The 19587-nt window shown below is 36.7% G+C and overlaps 1 protein-coding gene across 9 annotated transcripts in view; it reads left to right on the top strand.

Moving 5' to 3' along the window:
- XRN2 (5'-3' exoribonuclease 2) overlaps positions 1 to 19587 on the top strand; it is an 87272-nt gene that overhangs the window by 26098 nt on the left and 41587 nt on the right. For all 9 annotated transcript variants that reach the window (XM_009216639.2, XM_009216638.2, XM_009216637.2 and 6 more), the window contains 15 exons: positions 1031 to 1089; positions 1166 to 1255; positions 2176 to 2248; positions 2384 to 2434; positions 2897 to 3054; positions 4199 to 4273; positions 4358 to 4491; positions 4598 to 4655; positions 4739 to 4846; positions 9696 to 9740; positions 11364 to 11495; positions 14856 to 14974; positions 17147 to 17282; positions 18853 to 18960; positions 19058 to 19147. In XM_009216639.2, the coding sequence (XP_009214903.1) occupies positions 1031 to 1089; positions 1166 to 1255; positions 2176 to 2248; positions 2384 to 2434; positions 2897 to 3054; positions 4199 to 4273; positions 4358 to 4491; positions 4598 to 4655; positions 4739 to 4846; positions 9696 to 9740; positions 11364 to 11495; positions 14856 to 14974; positions 17147 to 17282; positions 18853 to 18960; positions 19058 to 19147 (1436 nt within the window). The remainder of the gene's footprint in view (positions 1 to 1030; positions 1090 to 1165; positions 1256 to 2175; positions 2249 to 2383; positions 2435 to 2896; positions 3055 to 4198; positions 4274 to 4357; positions 4492 to 4597; positions 4656 to 4738; positions 4847 to 9695; positions 9741 to 11363; positions 11496 to 14855; positions 14975 to 17146; positions 17283 to 18852; positions 18961 to 19057; positions 19148 to 19587) is intronic.

Below are 19587 nucleotides of genomic sequence, written 5' to 3'. Positions count from 1 at the left end.
ATTGCGCTCTACAGTTGAAAAAGGATGCCATAGTATAGTCATCTCAGGCCTCTAATTACAATACATTTTATATTACTTTAATTTTGCTGGAAGTGTAGAAGTATATAGTTCCTTTAGCTGCAACTTGTAATTAAGACTCTAAAACCAGTTTGTATTTATAACAGTGTTTCTGATTTTAAGAATGTCTTTTTTTTGAAGATGTGATGAAATATATTTGTTTCTTGAGAAGCAGCTAATAGTGATATAGAGGAAAAAATTGGATTTTTATATTCCTCTGTCTGATAATTGTATTTCTTATCCTGTAAAGCTGTGATGAACTCGGCCTTTAAAATTTCATTTCTCTTAGGCACCTTTGTTTTAGGAACTGTTAACAAAAATATGGCCCCTACCTGGTGTATGTGTGTGTGTGTGTGTGTGTGTGTATAGTCTCTTGCAGAGTGAATAACTTCATAATTTTTATGTAACAGTATAATATATTTTGTGTACCATATATTGTTTTACATTCTTGTTAAAACATAATTTAAAAGGCTGAGCATGATGGCCCACCCCTGTAATCCCGGCATTTTGGGAGGCCGAGGAGGGCAGATGACTGGAGGTCAGGAGTTCGAGACCAGCTTGGCCAACACAATGAAAGCCCGTCTCTACTAAAAATACAAAAATTAGCCAGGCGTGGTGGCAGGTGCCTGTAATCCCAGCTTCTCAGGAGGCTGAGACAGGAGAATAGCTTGAACCCTGGAAGGCGGAGGTTGCAGTGAGCCGAGATAGCACCACTGCACTCCAGCCTGGGTAACAGAACGATACTCTGTCTCAAAAAAAAAAAATAATAATAGTAATAATAATAATAATGATAATAATTTAAATTTGAGAGATGGAATCTTATTTTCTTCCCAGTGAGGGAACATTGTTCCTCGGATGACAAGACTTCACTTCCTTTTGTATTTGAACTTTTTGTTTTTGTTGTTCTGGCTTAATATTGAGTAATGTATCTCACTTTTTATGGGGAGAACAAAATGTTGCCTCTTTTCTCTAGGTGGCTTTCTTCCTCCAGAAGAAATAAAAGAAAGATTCGACAGCAACTGTATTACACCAGTAAGTAGTCTCATACTTTTTTAGCTATTGCTAACTCTTAAATGATAGGTTAATTTGTTTCTTTCTATCGTTTTAGGGAACTGAATTTATGGACAATCTTGCTAAATGCCTTCGCTATTACATAGCTGATCGTTTAAATAATGACCCTGGGTGGAAAAATTTGACAGTAAGTTTCACATTTTGATACTTCAGAAAGATTAAGGGCGATCATTCAAGGCTGTACTTTGATATGACTGACATTATTTATCCTTCTGCCCTGCCCCATAAAATGCTAGTTGACTGTCAGAGGAAAGAAAAGCTTCCAGGGTTATTGGAGATGGGGTATCCTTACATGGTTAGGTTTTAGATAGCTGAATTTTCTCTTAAAGCCAATTTTGTCGTCTTGCCATCACTATGAAGCCATAAAATGGGATTCATGATTTAAAAAAATATATATAGGAAAGTAATTTTTAAATGGAAATTTCCATTATTACATATCAAAATATAGCAAGATTAGTAAGTTGTGGGGCTGCCTTAAATGGCTATGTTCCCAAATATTTAAAAAATATTTAAATGAACTTGTTTGTAATTTTAGGTTCATAAGCTGGCTTCCCTAATAATGAGAAATGGTAAATTATATTTAATAGATATTTGTTATTGATTATTTTTGGGGCATATATGGTCCAGTACTATATCCTTGCATGGCAGTGAAAATAGGAACTTGTGAATGATCAGTTTTTCTGATGGCTAGGTCTGACCCAGACATTTCATTCCTTTCCATTCCATGTAGTAAGTTAATCAGTGAAATAGTTTTGGTGTCACACACACACACACACACACACCCCCACTTTACTCAGAAAATTTTCAGCGAAGTAGTTTTGGCGTTACACACACACACACACACACACTCTCACACACACACACACCTTCAGAAAATTTTCAATGAAGTAGTTTTGGTGTTTCATACACACCCCCACCTGCCCACCCACCTTATTCAGAAAATTTTCCTGTAATACTTTTCTCAGTTTTTCTTGAGACATGTAATTCATTTGATATTTGTGCCTATAGAAAATTGGGGATAAGCTGAAAGTGTTAATTTTTTTATAGGTTATTTTATCTGATGCTAGTGCTCCTGGTGAAGGAGAACATAAAATCATGGATTACATTAGAAGGCAAAGAGGTAAAGCTTACTTAACCAGTATTTGATTGTATGTTCTATTTTTAAAAAGCCATTGAATAGAAAATATTTGGTATGAAGTAATATTCTTGTGGAATATAATATATTAATATAAATATTTGTTTCTCTCTTGTTTAGCCCAGCCTAACCATGACCCAAATACTCATCATTGTTTATGTGGAGCAGATGGTAGGTTTCTTCTTTGGGATTTGCTTCTCTTGTATTAAACCATAGCAAGTCTATGGGTTGGTGTGCAGTAATGGATTATTCATGGTTACCTGGAAGTTCCCAAAATGCCTTGGTTATTTTATGTTCGACAAGGAACTAGTATTGAGTTGCTGTTTAATCTGTGATCAATGATCTTTAATTTCTTTTCTTTTTTACGTTTTTCAACCTTTTAACTCCCCGTACCTTTAAAATGGAAAATTTCCCAAGTGTTTAATCCTTAGTGGCAGTCTATGTTGTAGGTCCACATATCTGGAGGACTTCCTGTTAACTGGGAACTGCCAGGAAGTGTCAGGCTTTGGGGCTTTGCTGCTCATTTGGGTGCTCATTTGGGCTTTTCTTTGTGTTGGCATCTCATAGTAGTTTATGGTAAGAATCCTCTCAGAATACTCACTGTTCAGTGTTTTTCTCATTGTCGATTGATAGCTGATCTCATTATGCTTGGCCTTGCCACACATGAACCCAACTTTACCATTATTAGAGAAGAATTCAAACCAAACAAGCCCAAACCATGTGGTCTTTGTAATCAGTTTGGACATGAGGTCAAAGATTGTGAAGGTTTGCCAAGAGAAAAGAAGGGAAAGGTAAGAACTTTGAGATGGTAGTTGCCTCATTAAAAAAAAAAAATCTATTGTGGTAAAATGTACATGACATAAAATATTTCAACCGTTTTAAAATATACAGTTAAATAGCATTAAATATTTGAGTTACCTTGTTTTTAAAATGAAGAGAAGATTGTGGTTGATTAGTTTTTTATGTGCTTGTTCTTTTACCCTTCACAGAGATGTATCTTTTTTCTTTTCTATTTTTTCCTTTTGAGAGGGAGTCTCGATAGAGATGTATCTTTTAAAGTACTTTAACATAAACCTGCATTCAAAAACTTGCACACACTCATCCTTTCTACTTAGCACTTTTTCTGACATCACCTATATCTACATGAGGCTTAGTTCTCATAGATAATAATGCCCATAGCTTGTAATTTATTTGTGGAAGTTATTTGTTTGAAATACTCTTAAAAGGAACTACAACTTCTTGAGACTTTTAAGTTACTCCCACTTTTTATGTATTTTAGGTTCACTTGGTTATGTCCAGTCCCCTTTAAAGGGGCTTGTGTTTCAATAATATGGTGCCTCTTGAGTCATATACTTTATGGGGGGGAAAAGACGATGGTGCCTCTTTCAAAGACATCGTTAAGTAAAAAAAGAGATAAATGTAATATAGTGTATTATTTCAGATATGTAATGCAATAAAGACAGTATACCTGTGTCTGTGTACATATTTCAGATACGTAATACAATAAAGACAGTATAGATGTTATCTATGCACATCTGTTCACAAGGAAGGGGTAATGGTTGGTTGGGTATAGGTCATCAGTTGGCAAACTTCAGTCCTCCAGGTTTGGCCTGTGAGTTATGTTTTTTACATTTTTAAAGTCTTGTTAAAAACAAAATAAAACATGACTATTCAACAGAGATCATATATGTCTCCCAATAGCCAAAATAATTTACTGTCTGGCCTTTTGCAAAAAATGTTTGCTGACCCCTGGTCTAGATGTGGTTGATTTTTTGGGTAATTTTTATTTTAAAATGGATTGGTGAGCTTTTAAAAATTTAATACTTGTGATATTAAAATGGATCTTGTGTTAGAAAAAGCCTTAAAATTTGCCTGGTTGGAAAAAATTACTGGACATAGAGTAGACTTGTTTCATCTTCATTCCTGTTCTTGCAGCATGATGAACTTGCCGATAGTCTTCCTTGTGCAGAAGGAGAGTTTATCTTCCTTCGGCTTAATGTTCTTCGTGAGGTATGTAGCAATAATCATTGAAATCAGCACTCAAAGCAGGGTGCCTTTGATAGCTGTAATGGCAGCATTCCTTTTTGGTTGCAGTATTTGGAAAGAGAACTCACCATGGCCAGCCTACCATTCACATTTGATGTTGAGAGGAGCATTGATGACTGGGTTTTCATGTGCTTCTTTGTGGGAAATGACTTCCTCCCTCATTTGCCATCGTTAGAGATTAGGTATGTGCATTTGTGTAGCTTTTCAAACTACTGTTTTAGGCTTCTTGACTTTACTGTGCCTAAAGCATAATGGTCCTAATGTATAATGTTTGTCTCTTGCTGACAGGGAAAATGCAATTGACCGTTTGGTTAACATATACAAAAATGTGGTACACAAAACTGGGGTAAGTTCATTCTTGAATGATTTCAAAACAGAAGTATATGCTTTTAAAAGAAGATCATTTTACATATATTTTATCACTTACAGGGTTACCTTACAGAAAGTGGTTATGTCAATCTGCAAAGAGTACAGATGATCATGTTAGCAGTTGGTGAAGTTGAGGATAGCATTTTTAAAAAGAGAAAGGATGATGAGGTAAAGTGTTTCTATTGCAGTAGCTAAAATTGCTCCTGTCTCTAATAGGCTATGATGATCTTGTGATTACTTTTAATCTCTTTGAGTGTGTTTTTATATCATTATGGTGTGTCAAGACTAATGTAATCATCAGTGGTCAGTGCTTTGATTATTTTATAAAGGTTGTGCTGCTTCCTCTGTGAAACTGTGTATTGTACTCTGTTTGAGTTGCATTGTAATGTTTTTTTCTGTCTTCATAATCTGAATATAAATCCAAACACATTTCTAATCAATAGGATTTGAAATGCCGGTACTAAGGCGGGAAGACTACTGGGATCGAACTAGTGACTGTCATGTTTTGAAGGCAGGAAGACAGGTCAAGAAGAATTGATAGTGTAGGGAGTGTGGGTTGGATTATATCAGCCAGGGCAGAGGATTGGGAGAATGTAGGATCTGTGGAGAGCTGCATCTCTTAAGTAAGAAATTGAAACACAAGAAGGAAATAAAATAAAAAAGCATTTGAAAATTGATTGCTTATTATGGATGAGTGCTTACATGAAAAGTCCAGGTTCTGGCTTGAGCAGTTAGGAGTTTGCTGGTGCCATTTACTAAGATAGCAAGCACTAGGGGTGGAATGGGTTGGGGTGGGAACAAAGTAGAAATTGAGTTTCATTTTGGAGATGTTTAATGTGAGGGGCTATAGGACACCTGAGAGGAGAAAAGTCCATTAAGCAGTTGTTAGATGTGTGTAAAGCTCAGGGCAGAAGTCTTTTGAAAAGAGATTTGAGAACCATTAACTAATGGAAGGTACTTGAAACTATGAGTGTGACCCTGGGAGCTTGTGTGGAGTAAAAGTACCCTTAACAGAAGTCTAGGGAACCATGGACATTTAAGGAGAAAGAGGAGCCAGTTCTAGAGAGTTAGAAGGAAATTCCTGAAGAGATGAGAAGTCATGCTCAAGGGGTCACAGTGAGATGGACAGGCACTTCGTCTGTGGACAGGGTTTGGGAGCCCCTGGTGAGCTGATGGGATTGGAGGGGCAGCAACCTGGAGGCAAAGTGGTTGGAGGGTGATTGCAGGCTGTAGCCAGGGAGACCAGCAGGGGTCAAAATAAGCAGATAATAGCTTCTTAGAAACAGTAAGGAAATCCTTTCAGAAACTGGTTTTATAAAAGTCACATGGCTATTTTAAGCAGATAACAACATATATTACTGCTACATTGCTTCACGATCTCCCAACACATTAAAATGTGTCATTGAATCTTATTTTCTGTTTTCATCAACTTTGTATACTGTAGCTAGTGATCTCTTATTTTTAAACTTTGGGCATCATTTTATGTAACATAGTGAGTTGACTGTAAGCATTCTTTCCAAAAGCCTTCAGTACTTGGTAATGTTTTTATGTGATGTCAAGAGTTTTTTTGCATATAGAATTCAAATTACAGAACTAGCTTTGTCGGGATGATCAGATGACAACTGGAACAGACATTTTTAACTACTTTTTCAACAATTACAGTGGCATCCCTTGATCTGCTGCTACATACTTTGTACCACTTGGTTTAAAAACCTCAAGTTACATTAGCCTTCTACTTTCTCGTTAGCAGACTCTGCACTGTAAGTTAGCATTAGAGGAGGAAGTATGGGATTTGGTAGATACCACAGTGTTACAGATTTAATTAATACTATTTTTCAGCTGACCTGGCAGGAGAGGGCATTTTAAAGCTTTGGATCTTTGTTGGTGTCCCTGAAGTCATGAAATATCCTTCAGCATGATTGGACACCAGGGGAAACCCTCAGAAATGCAATAGGAAAGTTTCCGGGTGTATCTGTTTTTCCGGGAAGTGTGTCCCTGGCATTTGACAGATTTCCAAAGGCGTTCATAGCACAAAAAAGGGAGAGATCCATGAGGTCCACGCAGGTGGTCTTCTGTTTGTGTGTGACTACCACCCTTAGAGATAGGCATTTAACAGACCAGCAGAACAAATGGTAGAAAAGGAATAAATTAATATTAGTTATTGGCTAAGCATGGTGGCTCATGCCTCTAATCCTAGCACTTTTGGAGGCCGAGGAGGGCAGATCACCTGGAGTTAGGTGTTTGAGACCAGCCCGGCCAACTTGGTGAAACCCCATCTCTATTAAAAATACAAAAATTTAAAATGGGCGTGGTGGTAGGCGCCTGTAATCCCAGCTGCTTGGGAGGCTGAGGCAGGAGAATTGCTTGAACCCAGGAGATGGAGGCTGCAGTGAGCCGGGATCATGCCACTGCACTCCAGCCAGGGCGACAGAGCGATACTTTTGTCTCCAAAGGAAAAAAAATTGCTTATTAAAGTTGAGAATTTAGGCAAGAAATGTGTTGCTTTTTATTTTATGAGCTTTGATGTTTGCCTTGTATCTTGGAAATGTTGTTCATTTATTAAGCAAATACTTAAGTATTTACCATGTGCCAGACAGTGTTCTGAGTGCTAGTGATACAGCAAAAAACAAAAGAGCAGACAGAAATCCCTGCCCTCATGGAGTTTACATTCTCTTGGGTGAGCTGGAAGATAAACACAGTAACTAAGTAAACCTCATTAAGTGTTAGAGGATAAGTGCCACAAAGAAAACTAAAGCAGGTGAGGAAGCATCTGGGAAGGGAGAGGTTGGGCATTACAGTTCTAGAAAAGGTGACGAGAGAAGGCCTCACTGACAGCTGACCTTGATTAAAGATGTAAAGGATGTGAGGGAGCACACCGTGCAGATGTTTGCAGGAAGCACTTTACAGACAGAGGGAATCACCAGTGCCAAGGCCCTGGGGCGGGAGCATACTCAGGATTTCACAGAACACCAAGCAGCCACTGTGGAAGGAGCAGAGGAGGCAAAGGAAGAGCAGTAGGAGATGAAGTCAGAAAGGAGATGGAGGGCCCAGTCTGGTAGGACTCAACAGGTCATCATAGGACTTTCAACTTCATTTTGCATCAGTGTAAGGTTTTGAGTAGAAAAGTGACAAGATTTGACACATACTATAAAAGGATCACTCTAGCTGCCATGTTGGAAGTACTGTGTGGAGGGAAAGGTCAAAGCAGTGAGCCCAGCCCAGTGAGGAGCCTTTTTTACAGTAATCTAAGGGAGCCTGGATGGTAGCAGTGGAGATGATCAGAGGCAGTTGGATTCTGAACATATTTTGAAGGTAGAACCAGTGGGATTGGCAAATGCATTCAATATCGAGTGTAAGAGAAGGAAAGGTGACAAAAGACTGAAAGATGTTTTGAGCAACCCTCATGGAAGGACTGGGGGAGGTGCAAAGGTGGGGTGGGGATTCTGTTTCAGACATGTGAAGTTTGAGATAGCCAAATGGAGATGCTAAGTATGGAGAGGCCCTGGTTGGGGAGCCATCAGCATGTAGATGGTGTTTAAAGTCATGAGACCAGGTGATGACTCCCATGGGAGGAGAGAAGTGGAGAAGTCCAAGTACTTGGCCCAGGGGAGCACCAACATTAACCCATTTGTGCCCAGTGTTACATTATTGGAATGATAAGCCTGTGGGAGTTATTTATATCCTACTGCTCAAGGTCATCCCCAAGGTCTGATTTTTCACACAAAAAACTTGCAGCCTCCGGCATAAATGGGTTAAGAGGTTGGGGAGTTGAGGAGGTAGGACATAGCAAGAGGGAAGGAGATCAGGTGAGTGTAGCTTCCTGGAAGCCAAGTGAAGACTGTGATCCAAGGAGGAAAGAATCCTGGTCAGATAAGGACTGAAGTTTGACTAATGGATTTCATAGTCTGCAGGTCATTGGTGACCTGCACAAGAGAAGTTTCATTGAAGATGGGACAGAAGCTTGATTAAATAAATCAGTGGTTTCTACATCAGAGGAGGTTTTAGGGTAGTTGATCTCCTGGGCTCCACTTCAGAGCAGGAGACTTAAGTATCCAGCATTCAGCTTTTTGCCTGGCAGAAAGCACCAATTTCCAATTTCCTTAAGGCCTTATATTGCAGTTGGTAGGACTGACTTGGAAGTGTACCTACTAGGATGACCGTCAGTATAGGATCCACTGACCCCTGTTTTAGGCTACAACAGCAGCTGTGGCCACCCTAGGTGTCATTTCAGTTCCTTGATACTCAGGGAAACTTGGGCATGGGCATGGGAGACCCACGAATGACCCAGGTTTAGTAGGGAACAAGATGAACACAAAATTCTGTCCAGTTGAAACCATGGCTGCAATTTGGAATTGAGTGGGGGGAAAGAATCAACGTGGGCTGGACCCTTGCCTGTGAATTAAATTGGCCCAGAGTAGTAAGCTGTGCATACATCTGAATTTCCTTCCTTTTTTTCATTGGATTGATGGAATCTGGCCGGGGTGGGGGATAATGTTTGCATAGAGTCCCACTTCTCTCTTTTCTCTATTGTGCCGTGCATGCTACAGAGTAAGAGCCCTTTTTGGGTAACAGAGTCTAATTAAATTGTCTTGCTGATTTTTAAAAAAATGGATACCTTAGTTATTAACTACATTCAACTAAACCTTAAGAATTGTTGAGGTTTTTTTTTTTTTTTTTTTTAAACTTACTTGTGTCTTCTCCATATTGACAGCCTGTTTGCTCCAGGATAAAACCAAGGATCTTTGTAATGGCTTTGCATTTTCCTGAAATGATTCAAAAGCTTTCTGAACAGAATTACTAAGAACAATTAAATTGTATCTAAATTCAGTCTTCTGTTGTTAAGTTCTGATAAGCAGCGTTTTGAACATATAGTCTTGTTGCCTGGTTTAGTCATGTACCTAAATTTCTGGTGTCGTCCTTTAAAACTTAAGTTGTCTCCCATATCATTCCTGGTAATGCTTAACTCTGACATTTTTGTGTAATTATTTGACAGAATATGTGGATTTTATACTTTTAGGACAGTTTTAGAAGACGACAGAAAGAAAAAAGAAAGAGAATGAAGGTGAGTTTTAATTGATTTCATGAGATTGGCAATAGCGTAATTTTACAATTTGAGAAAGATGTTCATTACAGTAGCTTTATTCCTTGTCGAGTAGAACTTGGTCAGGGACATAAGTGTCCACCCAATTGCCTTTTTACCTGTAGAAAGAACACTGGTGTCGATTTTAAAGAAGGTCCTCTAGGCTCTGGTGTCTGAAGGGATATACTTGGGAGGTGAGAGGTGGGTGGCACTTAGCTATTTGAATGGTTTAGAGCAATCAAGTATTGTTTTTTAAGTAAAAATGGTCAATCTTTTGTATCCCCTTGAAAGTTACTATACTCTTGTTTCTACATCTTTGTCAGATTAATCTTTCTAGAACATAACACTCTAAACTTGTTTCTGTGCTCTAAACGCACCACTGACTCCTTAATCCCCTCAGAATCCAATTCTGTCTTAGTTTGGTGTTCAGAGCACACTGTCATCTTGTTGAATTCCAGCTGTCCAGCATATCCCCTGTTGTCTTCTAAATACACCATGTCCCTGCTAAGAGTGTTGTGTTCATTTGTGACATCTGAATGAATTTCTGACTTTGCAGCTCACTGACATGCTACCTTTTCTACAAGGCCTCCCTTCTTGGTTATGCTCATAGTACAGATTGAGCAATCCTTTCTTTTAACTCTGGTGCTTCCTACCTCTGATACATGTTTTCTTACCTAATTGCATAATGCTTTATAGACATTTAACTTCTTTAGTTCTTGTTTTCTTATCTTCCCTACTAGATTTTCAAGCTTGTGGAGTTTAGGGACTGACTTTTACTACGTTTTGTTAGAATTAAGCAATTTCAGGAAACAAGAAGGGAGAAAAGTAGAATTATTTATTGTTGCAGTGGGTTCAAAATCATTTAGATTGGGAGGGGTATGTTTGGTTTCTACTTATATATTATTATTTTAGTCAATATCTTTTATCAGTCAGCCAAGATTATCACCTATGTTAGCTGTAATTATATCTAATTAATTGTAAATAAAGAGTTAAATTCTAGCAAGGTGAAGGGTAAATGAAAGTTGTATTTCCACAAAAATTAGCTGGGTGTGGTGATGTGCACCTGTAATCCCAGCTACTCAAGAGGCTGAGGTGAGAGGATCGCTTGAATTTGGGAGGCAGAGGTTACAGTGAGCTGAGATCGCATCACTGCACTCCTGGCTGCGCAACAGAGTGAGACTCCGCCTCAAAAATAAATAAATTAATTTAAAAAGTTGTATTTCCTAAGTATAACTCAAACTCAACTTTTTTTTAACCTAAATTATATTGTTTTTATTTGCCCGAAATTGTGTCTTGAATGTTTTCTGTAATTGTAAAAAGCAGTGGATTAGCATAATGAGACTTGAAAGATTTTCTCTATATTTCAGGACAATGTGTTATATGTACTCTAGGGCAGAGTTATTAAGTATTATACACTATTGTTTGGAAGGTATGAGTTAACATCAAATCAAAGTGTAGACGACGTTGTAATATTAATGAAGATCATTTGGTCTTTTAGTGGGTTTTGTAAAGTGCTTACAGTTTGGACTTTATTCCATTGCCGCCTTTGTGTCACCTGTGTTGTGATTTAATTTTAATTTCTACATTAATTTCCATTTATGTTAGAGAGATCAACCAGCTTTCACTCCTAGTGGAATATTAACTCCTCATGCCTTGGGTTCAAGAAATTCACCAGGTTCTCAAGTAGCCAGTAATCCGAGACAAGCAGCCTATGAAATGAGGATGCAGAATAACTCTGTAAGTGGCTTACTTTTATGTGGTATTTAAGAGTGGTGAATATCACATACCTCTTGCAGGGGGATGTGTGTGTGAAATTTATCACAGCCTGGAGTTTTTTTTATAATTTTTCTTAATTGCTTTGCCTTGAGATATTTTTAGTTCTGTTAAGTCCATCTTTATCAATATGAAAATATCCAAATCATGTGAAAGAAAAGCATGTAGGATTGGTGATAACATGCGAATATAAAGAGATAGCTAATTCCAGTTTGGGTGACAGAGTGAGACCCTGTCTCAAAAATATGCCAAGTGGCTGCAGTGTTTTTGTAATGCAGATGAACCACACACTACTTCCCCCTTCTCCAAAGAATAGGGTGGTGAATGGTGCTAGAAGCTTGTCAAGGGACATCCATATGTCTCAAAGCTGGGGCAAGAGGAGGAGGATGGGTTTTATTCCCTTACTTCCCCTTTCCTTCAGTGGGCAGTTGTGAGCATTTTGCAAAATAGTATTCCTTAGGTATAAACTCTGGCTCTCCAATTCAGCATGAAATAGATGTGAATAAATATCTTAAGGTAGCCCTTACTATTCAAACTCTGGTTGCTCCCTGTTTGTGAACTCAGCAACTGCATGCATTTATTTGCCTTGTATTCTTCCATATTTGAACTTGGTAATCCAAACTCCAGAAGCAGATCAACCTATCCTGCAAGGCTGTACTTTGTCCACCGCCTTCCTACTGTAGTGGAAATAAACCATGAGCTCTCAGAATACCCAGTGGGACAGCAGCAGGGCTGAGGGAACAGACCCTGATCTAACAGTAGAGGAAGGAACATACACTTTTGCTATGATATATCCAAGGAAATTGAATAAGCTTGGATATTTAATTTTTGTTATTCTGTTAGTTATCCTATTGATGCTCATATGGAACGGAAATAGCTGATGCCCATCATTCAAGATTTTGGTGACTACCATACCTGCAGAGCAGAACTGAGAGTGACTGGTGTTGTCATATGCCCTGTTGGTGGTAGAGTACTTTTTTTTTTTTGATCTTGGGAGGCAGGCAGGTTTAAAATTTGCTAGCTGTGGTTGCTTCAAGAAGGATTCCAGTGTTATCTTCAGGCTCGGTAGGATTACGCTGCAGGACCAGACTGTAGATCGATAACATCTGCCGCAGGAGTAGTAATGGGGAGATTGGTGATGAGGTTGCTTCTTTGATTCTGTCTTAATTAACTCCCCTTGCCACAATTATTTCTATATAGAGGAGGTATGGAATTCGAATCTTTGCAGAGTGGGATTTTCACCTAGCCACAATTATTTCTATATAGAGGAGGTATAGAATTCGAATCTTCATAGAGTGAGATTTTCACCTAGAATGTTCTAAATTTAAGGAAATTTTGAAGCCAAATTACCAGTTTATTTAAAGGGAGCCATTTAAGTTACAGATTTCTGTTGTTTTATTTTTCTGAGCTGTTGGGTTGTAGTCTCTAGTACTTGTCTACTGATGATTAACATTCTTAGTGTTTTATTAAATAGCTTCCATTTCCTTGTATATGTGGTTTTATATTTAGCATTCTTCAGTGTGGTTTCATTATATCTAATTTGATTAAAAAACAGCTTAAGAAATTTGAATTTATATGAATCTGGTTATGTTGAGAAAGGAATATTTTTGTTGGTAGAGGCAGAGCAGTGGAGATTTAGCATTAAATGGTGAACAGCATTTTTTTCTAGAAAGTATATTAGTATTTTTGTTTTCTAAAGATAGAGTTTATATTTTGTTAGTCAATAATTAATTTTGTTAAAGTTTGCTTTTTACACAACTTCTCTGTAGACAATTAATGGGAATGTCGCTCTCATAATTTAATCGAAATGGATTAGTGTAGTGTTGAAAAAACAATAGTGATTACTTACTGAATGGTTAACCACCATGTACCAGGTAGGCAGCGTGGCAGTTATCTTTCACATGTATTGATGCGTTTAATCCTTGCAATAACTTGTAAGGAAACAGAACATTATCATCCCCATTTTAAGATGAGGCTCATAGAGGTTAAGTAATAAATTGTTCAAGGCCACACAGCCAGTAAAGGTTGAATTTGGTATTTCAGACTCAGATCTGTATAACTAAAATATAGTAATACCTGCCTTGTTTTCCAAGTACAACAGTGCCTTCCTGTATTTATTTTTATTGGGTTTTTTTTTGACAGTATCGTCTGTACCTTTTCATTAATAACATTGACATACGTTTTTAAAAGAGAAGCGCTCTAAGTTCTGTGTGAAATATGATTTCGTATTTTTTTTAACTTTTCTTGACCCGTGGTATGAACTGTGTTTATGCTGTGGATACTGTAATTGTTATATCATTTAAATGGCCTTCTGTGCTCTCAGTTTAAAAAAAATTCAATTTACTTGAAATAGCTAATACACTGTGAGTAACAGAAGAAAAATTTGACTGTGGAAATGTTTCTGCCCCTTATGTTTTTGGTGATGTGGTCCTTTAGCCTGAGTAACTAAAGTTGCAGAAGATTTTCTTTTAATTTTTTAGGTTAAATATTAAAATATGTTAGGGTTATATTAAAATATGTTACTTAAAATTAAACTATTATGTTAATTGAGTTAGGTACAATGGGAAGATAATACTGAATTTAAAGTGACAGCTAAGTCTGAAATACTAATAAAATCTGCATTTTTCTAAGATGACTAATAGATTTTTATTTATAGATTGACTTTTAAAACAGAACATATAAAGTAATTTAAGTTTTCTAACATAATCTCATTAAATTTGCTTTTCAGAGTGGTTGTACTAGGTTGAAGACTTAATTAAACATTTAATTGCATTCTCACCAGCATTAGCTATTTTATATATTATTACATCTATTATTATATATATGCTATATATGTAATACATTTTATATATAACATAGAACTATACATATATATAAAATATATGTATGTTTTTTCCCCTCATAGCTTTGCCATTTGGTAGGTGGCAAATGATTGTGAATTCCTAACAGGAATTGTTAGAATTGATTGTCACAAATGAACTTGAACCACCAAGGGAAAATAAAATTCAAGTACTATAATTTTTAAAAATCTATAAAATTAAAACTTTTTTTTTGCTTCAGAAACATTTTTTTTTTTTTTTTTGTCCTAATAGTGTTAATTCTTTTCAGTTTAAGCATGGGAAGTTTGGGTATTACATTACTTCTTTTGAGGGGAAGTGAAATGGAGCAAGATCAGTCTCTGTACCTTCTAAATATGTTTACCATCTCTACGTAGTAGCTTTAAAAATGTTACTTGAAACATGGTAAGTAGTGATGGTTGGATGTACCTTCTTATGTAAAATGAATAACGAAATCCTTCCTCTGTAATGTCATCATTGTCTGCAGAGTCCTTCAATATCTCCTAATACGAGTTTCACATCTGATGGCTCCCCGTCTCCAATAGGAGGAATTAAGCGAAAAGCAGAAGACAGTGACAGTGAACCTGAGCCAGAGGATAACGTCAGGTGAAGCCATTTTTTGGTAGCACTTTGATAGGAAATTGCTGAAATAGATGCAGTCTAATTAATGCTATTTAGCTTAGAGCAGCAGTGCCTTCAGATGCTTGCCTGTGATCTTTTTATCCATCAGTAATTAATGTGGAGGGTTAGAATAGTCAGTAAATTCCAGCGAGATGTGTAAGCTATAGCTGTTAAACCTAAGTGTCTAGATTAGTATGCGTGCAGGCTTTCGTCCTCCAATCCACTGTTTCCTCTGAGACCAGGCACAAGATCGGCTAGACATGAGGTGTTTAGCTCTGACTATGTGATCTGAATGTTGCTGTTTGGAGACTGATTAAATTTTCAAGCTGCTTAACCTAGAAAGTTCAGTTATACTTAGACACTTAATATAGTTTGCCTTAATCTTCTCAATTGAAAGAGTTCTTCCTCAAAATGAAATATGCAGAAATCATTCTGTTAAGAGATCAATATGTATGTTTTTTAAAAACCACAAACTTGCATATGCACAATTATATTTCATGAGAGGAGTTTCCCTTTAACTGTATACTTCAAATTTAAAATAGGAAGCTGATTCTTTAATTCATCCTGAAGTTTGAGATCATTATATAATAAGATTAACAACCTCTCATGTAATTAAATCCAGATTTGAACCGTGGGCTCCAAGTGCAAAAGGCCAACAATCTCAATAATTGTAGCTCATTAAGAATTTAGGAAAACAATCTATTTCAAAGGTAAACAAGACGGTAGTCACCTACAGCTCATGCTGCTTTTGCAGGACATGGAAAGTGTGTGATTTGTGTTTATGATTAGAAACTTTGCAAGGGTCATGTGTGGTTCTGCATTTTTCTAACATCCTTTGATTTCAGATCCATGTCTACTTGTGACTGAACATTTACTTACTCTGTATATCTTTAGTTTCTATCCTCTACTTTCTGTACTTTGGATTTTCCTCTTACAGCATGTCTTTGATTTTGTTTACTATGTAGCCATCATGATCAATACTAGTTTAATAGGTAACTTGATTTGTTTAGTATTTTATTGTTTAATCCTAGAGGATAATTAAGGGTGGAAATGCCTCTACCAAGAAATGCTTGGGGCTTTTAGCTTTTTTTCATTAATATTTTCTGTAAAATAGTGATAATCCACCTTATGGATAGGGGATATTTCTAATTGTTATTCTATGAATCTTTTGTGTTGTGGGAGGGGTAGATTAAAACTGATATGGTATATTCTGAAACATGACTGCAATTAATATGTGAAATCTGGCACGTGGAAAAGAGGCCTAAATGGAGAATCATCTTGATGTTCTTGATCTGTTCTGATGTTTTTAAAAGTGTTCTTTGGCTTCTTCATGTTCCTTAAATGTTAAATCTTAGAGAATAAGAAATGGATTCTTAAAAAAAAATAATACATTGGGTGAAAATGTGGTTGGTCACATTGTATTTTCAGTGATGAATGATAATTTAGTGGATTCATTGACCTGCTTCTAGATTTTACCATAACATACATGTTTGTGTGTGTATATGTATACATAGATATATAGAGATATAGAATGTGTATGTCTCTCTATATATATCTCTATCTCCTTTCCTTAAGCCATCAACAGCTCTTAGCTGAAAGAGGGATAAGGCCCAAGCAAGGATAGAGAGAGTAGGTATACACATAATTTCTGCCTAATGTCTAGATTATTCTTTTATAAATTTATTTTTTACATTTAAAAAAGTTACCTGTGTGAGTCTTAAGTAATTTAGTTGACTTTCTTTGTATGGTTTAAATATATTTTAACAAACTAAGGAACTTGAACTATATAAAATATCTTCAATATTTGAAGCTTAAAATGTAGCTTTAGAATTGTAAAAAGAAACATGTAAAGTAGTAGTAAAATTTGAGCAAACATGTGTTGTATATCTTTTTCAATAACATTTTTAAAATGTGGTTTTATAATGCTCTTACCAGAATCAGTGACTGGGGTGTGTTTAACTGTCTTTAAGTTGATAATAAATCCTATGAAATTAGACTTTTTAGAAATAATTAAATGAATCTGTGTTAGCATGACTGTTTAACTCTTTCACATTTCCCCTGGATATTAAATATAAATTGATTTGGGGTATAAGTTGGTAGACAGCCTGTTACTGAAGGTGTGTTAATTCAGCATACATGAGCTGTGCCTGGTTTTAGGTTATGGGAAGCTGGCTGGAAGCAGAGGTACTACAAGAACAAATTTGATGTGGATGCAGCTGATGAGAAATTCCGTCGGAAAGTTGTGCAGTCGTACGTTGAAGGACTTTGCTGGGTTCTTAGATATTATTACCAGGTACAAAAATAATATTTTCCTCTGACTTTGTAGTTAATCATTTAAGAAAAATAGTAATTTCTTTCTTTTTTTTTTTTGAGACGGAGTCTTGCTCTGTCGCCCAGGCTGGAGTGCAATGGCACAATCTCGGCTCAGTGCAACCTCCGCCTCCTGGGTTCAAGCGATTCTCCTGCCTCAGCCTCATGAGTAGCTGGGATTACAGAGTGCACCACCACGCCCGGCTAATTTTTGTGTATGTAGTAGAGATGGGGTTTCACTATGTTGGTCAGGCTGGTCTCAAACTCCTGACCTCGTGATCCGCCTGCCTCGGCCTTCTAAAGTACTGGGGTTACAGGCATGAGCCACTGCGCCCAGCCAGGTAATTTCTGTACTAATAGTATTATTGAGCTGGATCCTGAAAACAAACCCAGGCTCATTTTTTAAAGCTCCCTATTCAGAAGTCCATAATTGTAAATATTTATTTGTGAAGACTTGGAAGCTTCTTAGGTATTAATATAGAACCAAAGCTAATTTTTGTTAAAAGTATTTTCAGCATCAAGAATGTGATTGACTGCACTTTGTCTTTAAGATGATGAAAGGTTAGTGCTTTTAAAATTGGAGTACAAAAATAGCTGAGTAATGAATTGACAGTCACTAAATGACTGAACAGAGGACAAAGCCTGGAAAATACCAGTAAGAATTCTAAAGGAATTTGAATGCTATCCTTTTCATAATATAGTGATGATACATGAAGCACATTCTAATTGGAATAACCTGTATCCTACCTTTTGATAATTGGTGAGAGATTAGGTAGACATATTGAGGATTGTAACACTGATAGTTAATATCTGGTTTCGTGCTTAGAGAGCAAACCAAGTTAAATTTGGTGTGACCTGGGAATAGATGAAGTTTGTTGACAAGTAGACAGTAACGCAGTGCACTGAATATTGACTATTAAGTACTCTGTTTGCATGTTTTACTCCTACTGTCAAGATTTAAATTCACTAGACACTGTCAAAACACATGTTAGATATCTTTCCTATGAGTATAACTTGCTTTTGTTTTCTTGTTGGTGTGTTTACTCACATGTTTTTATAGTCAAAAGAAACTTGTCAGGTGGAAATATAATGGTGAATTTTAAAATGAAACTCATGGCTGTTTTACTCTAAACCGCTGTTCCAATAATGTCTCCTACCACCTTACATGCTCAGTAAATGTCAGCTGTGATTGCTTTTGGTTTTACTTGATGATGACAGCTCTAGAGATGGAAAGAAATGTCACCAAATGTATTTTAAGGATAGAAATTTTCACCAAATTGTGTTTGTGAATATGAAGTTTGGCAGGAACTACTGATTTTTCAAAGATGGTTTGTAATATTTTTAAAGTCAAAGAGCCATTGATATGAATTAGAAACTTCAAACTTAAACAATTTTTAGGAGTCATGGAAAAGATCGGTATTTGGAATATATACCAAAAGTCATATGTTTTATGAATAGAGTATTATAGGTTAACAGTCTAATTTTTGTTTTTTTAATTGTGTTCATCATTAACGTAGGCTTTTGATTTTGTTGTTACTTTTTAATGATTCTAGGGCTGTGCTTCCTGGAAGTGGTATTATCCATTTCATTATGCACCATTTGCTTCAGACTTTGAAGGCATTGCAGACATGCCATCTGATTTTGAGAAGGGTACAAAACCGGTAAGCTTAATTACTTAAAAGTCATGAAATTTATAAAATTTTGGATTAGGTAATAATCTTGGGTCTTTTAACTTTTTTTTTTTTTTTTTTTTTGCAGTTTAAACCACTGGAACAACTTATGGGAGTTTTTCCAGCTGCAAGTGGTAATTTTCTACCTCCATCATGGCGGAAGCTCATGAGTGATCCTGTGAGTCTCAGTGTTTTGAATGTGTGGGTGACAGGATTTTTGTCATACATTTTATTACTATTAGTTACAATTGCTTTTGCAGCTGAAAGTTAAACAGTGAAGTACAGAAAGAAAGTATGTTTTTTACTCCAAACACACATATATTTCCTGCTTTCTTTGGCCCTACACAGTAGATTGGTTTGTTTTGGGGAGAAATTTTTTGTTTGTTTGTTTTGTTTTGTTTTGTTTTTCCAGATGGAGTCTTGCTCTGTCACCCAGGCTGGAGTGCAGTGGCACTAGCTTGGTTCACTGCAAGCTCTGCCTCCCGGATTCACACCATTTTCCTGCTCAGCCTCCTGAGTAGCTGGGACTACAGGCGCCTGCCGCCACGTCTGACTAATTTTTTGTATTTTTAGTAGAGGTGGGATTTCACTGTGTTAGCCAGGATGGTCTTGATCTCC

The sequence above is a fragment of the Papio anubis genome, chromosome 16, assembly GCF_008728515.1.
Source record: "Papio anubis isolate 15944 chromosome 16, Panubis1.0, whole genome shotgun sequence".
Taxonomy (NCBI): Eukaryota; Metazoa; Chordata; class Mammalia; order Primates; family Cercopithecidae; genus Papio; species Papio anubis.
The sequence above is the reverse complement of the archived record's forward strand: the minus strand, read 5'-3'. Positions and strand labels throughout refer to the sequence as shown.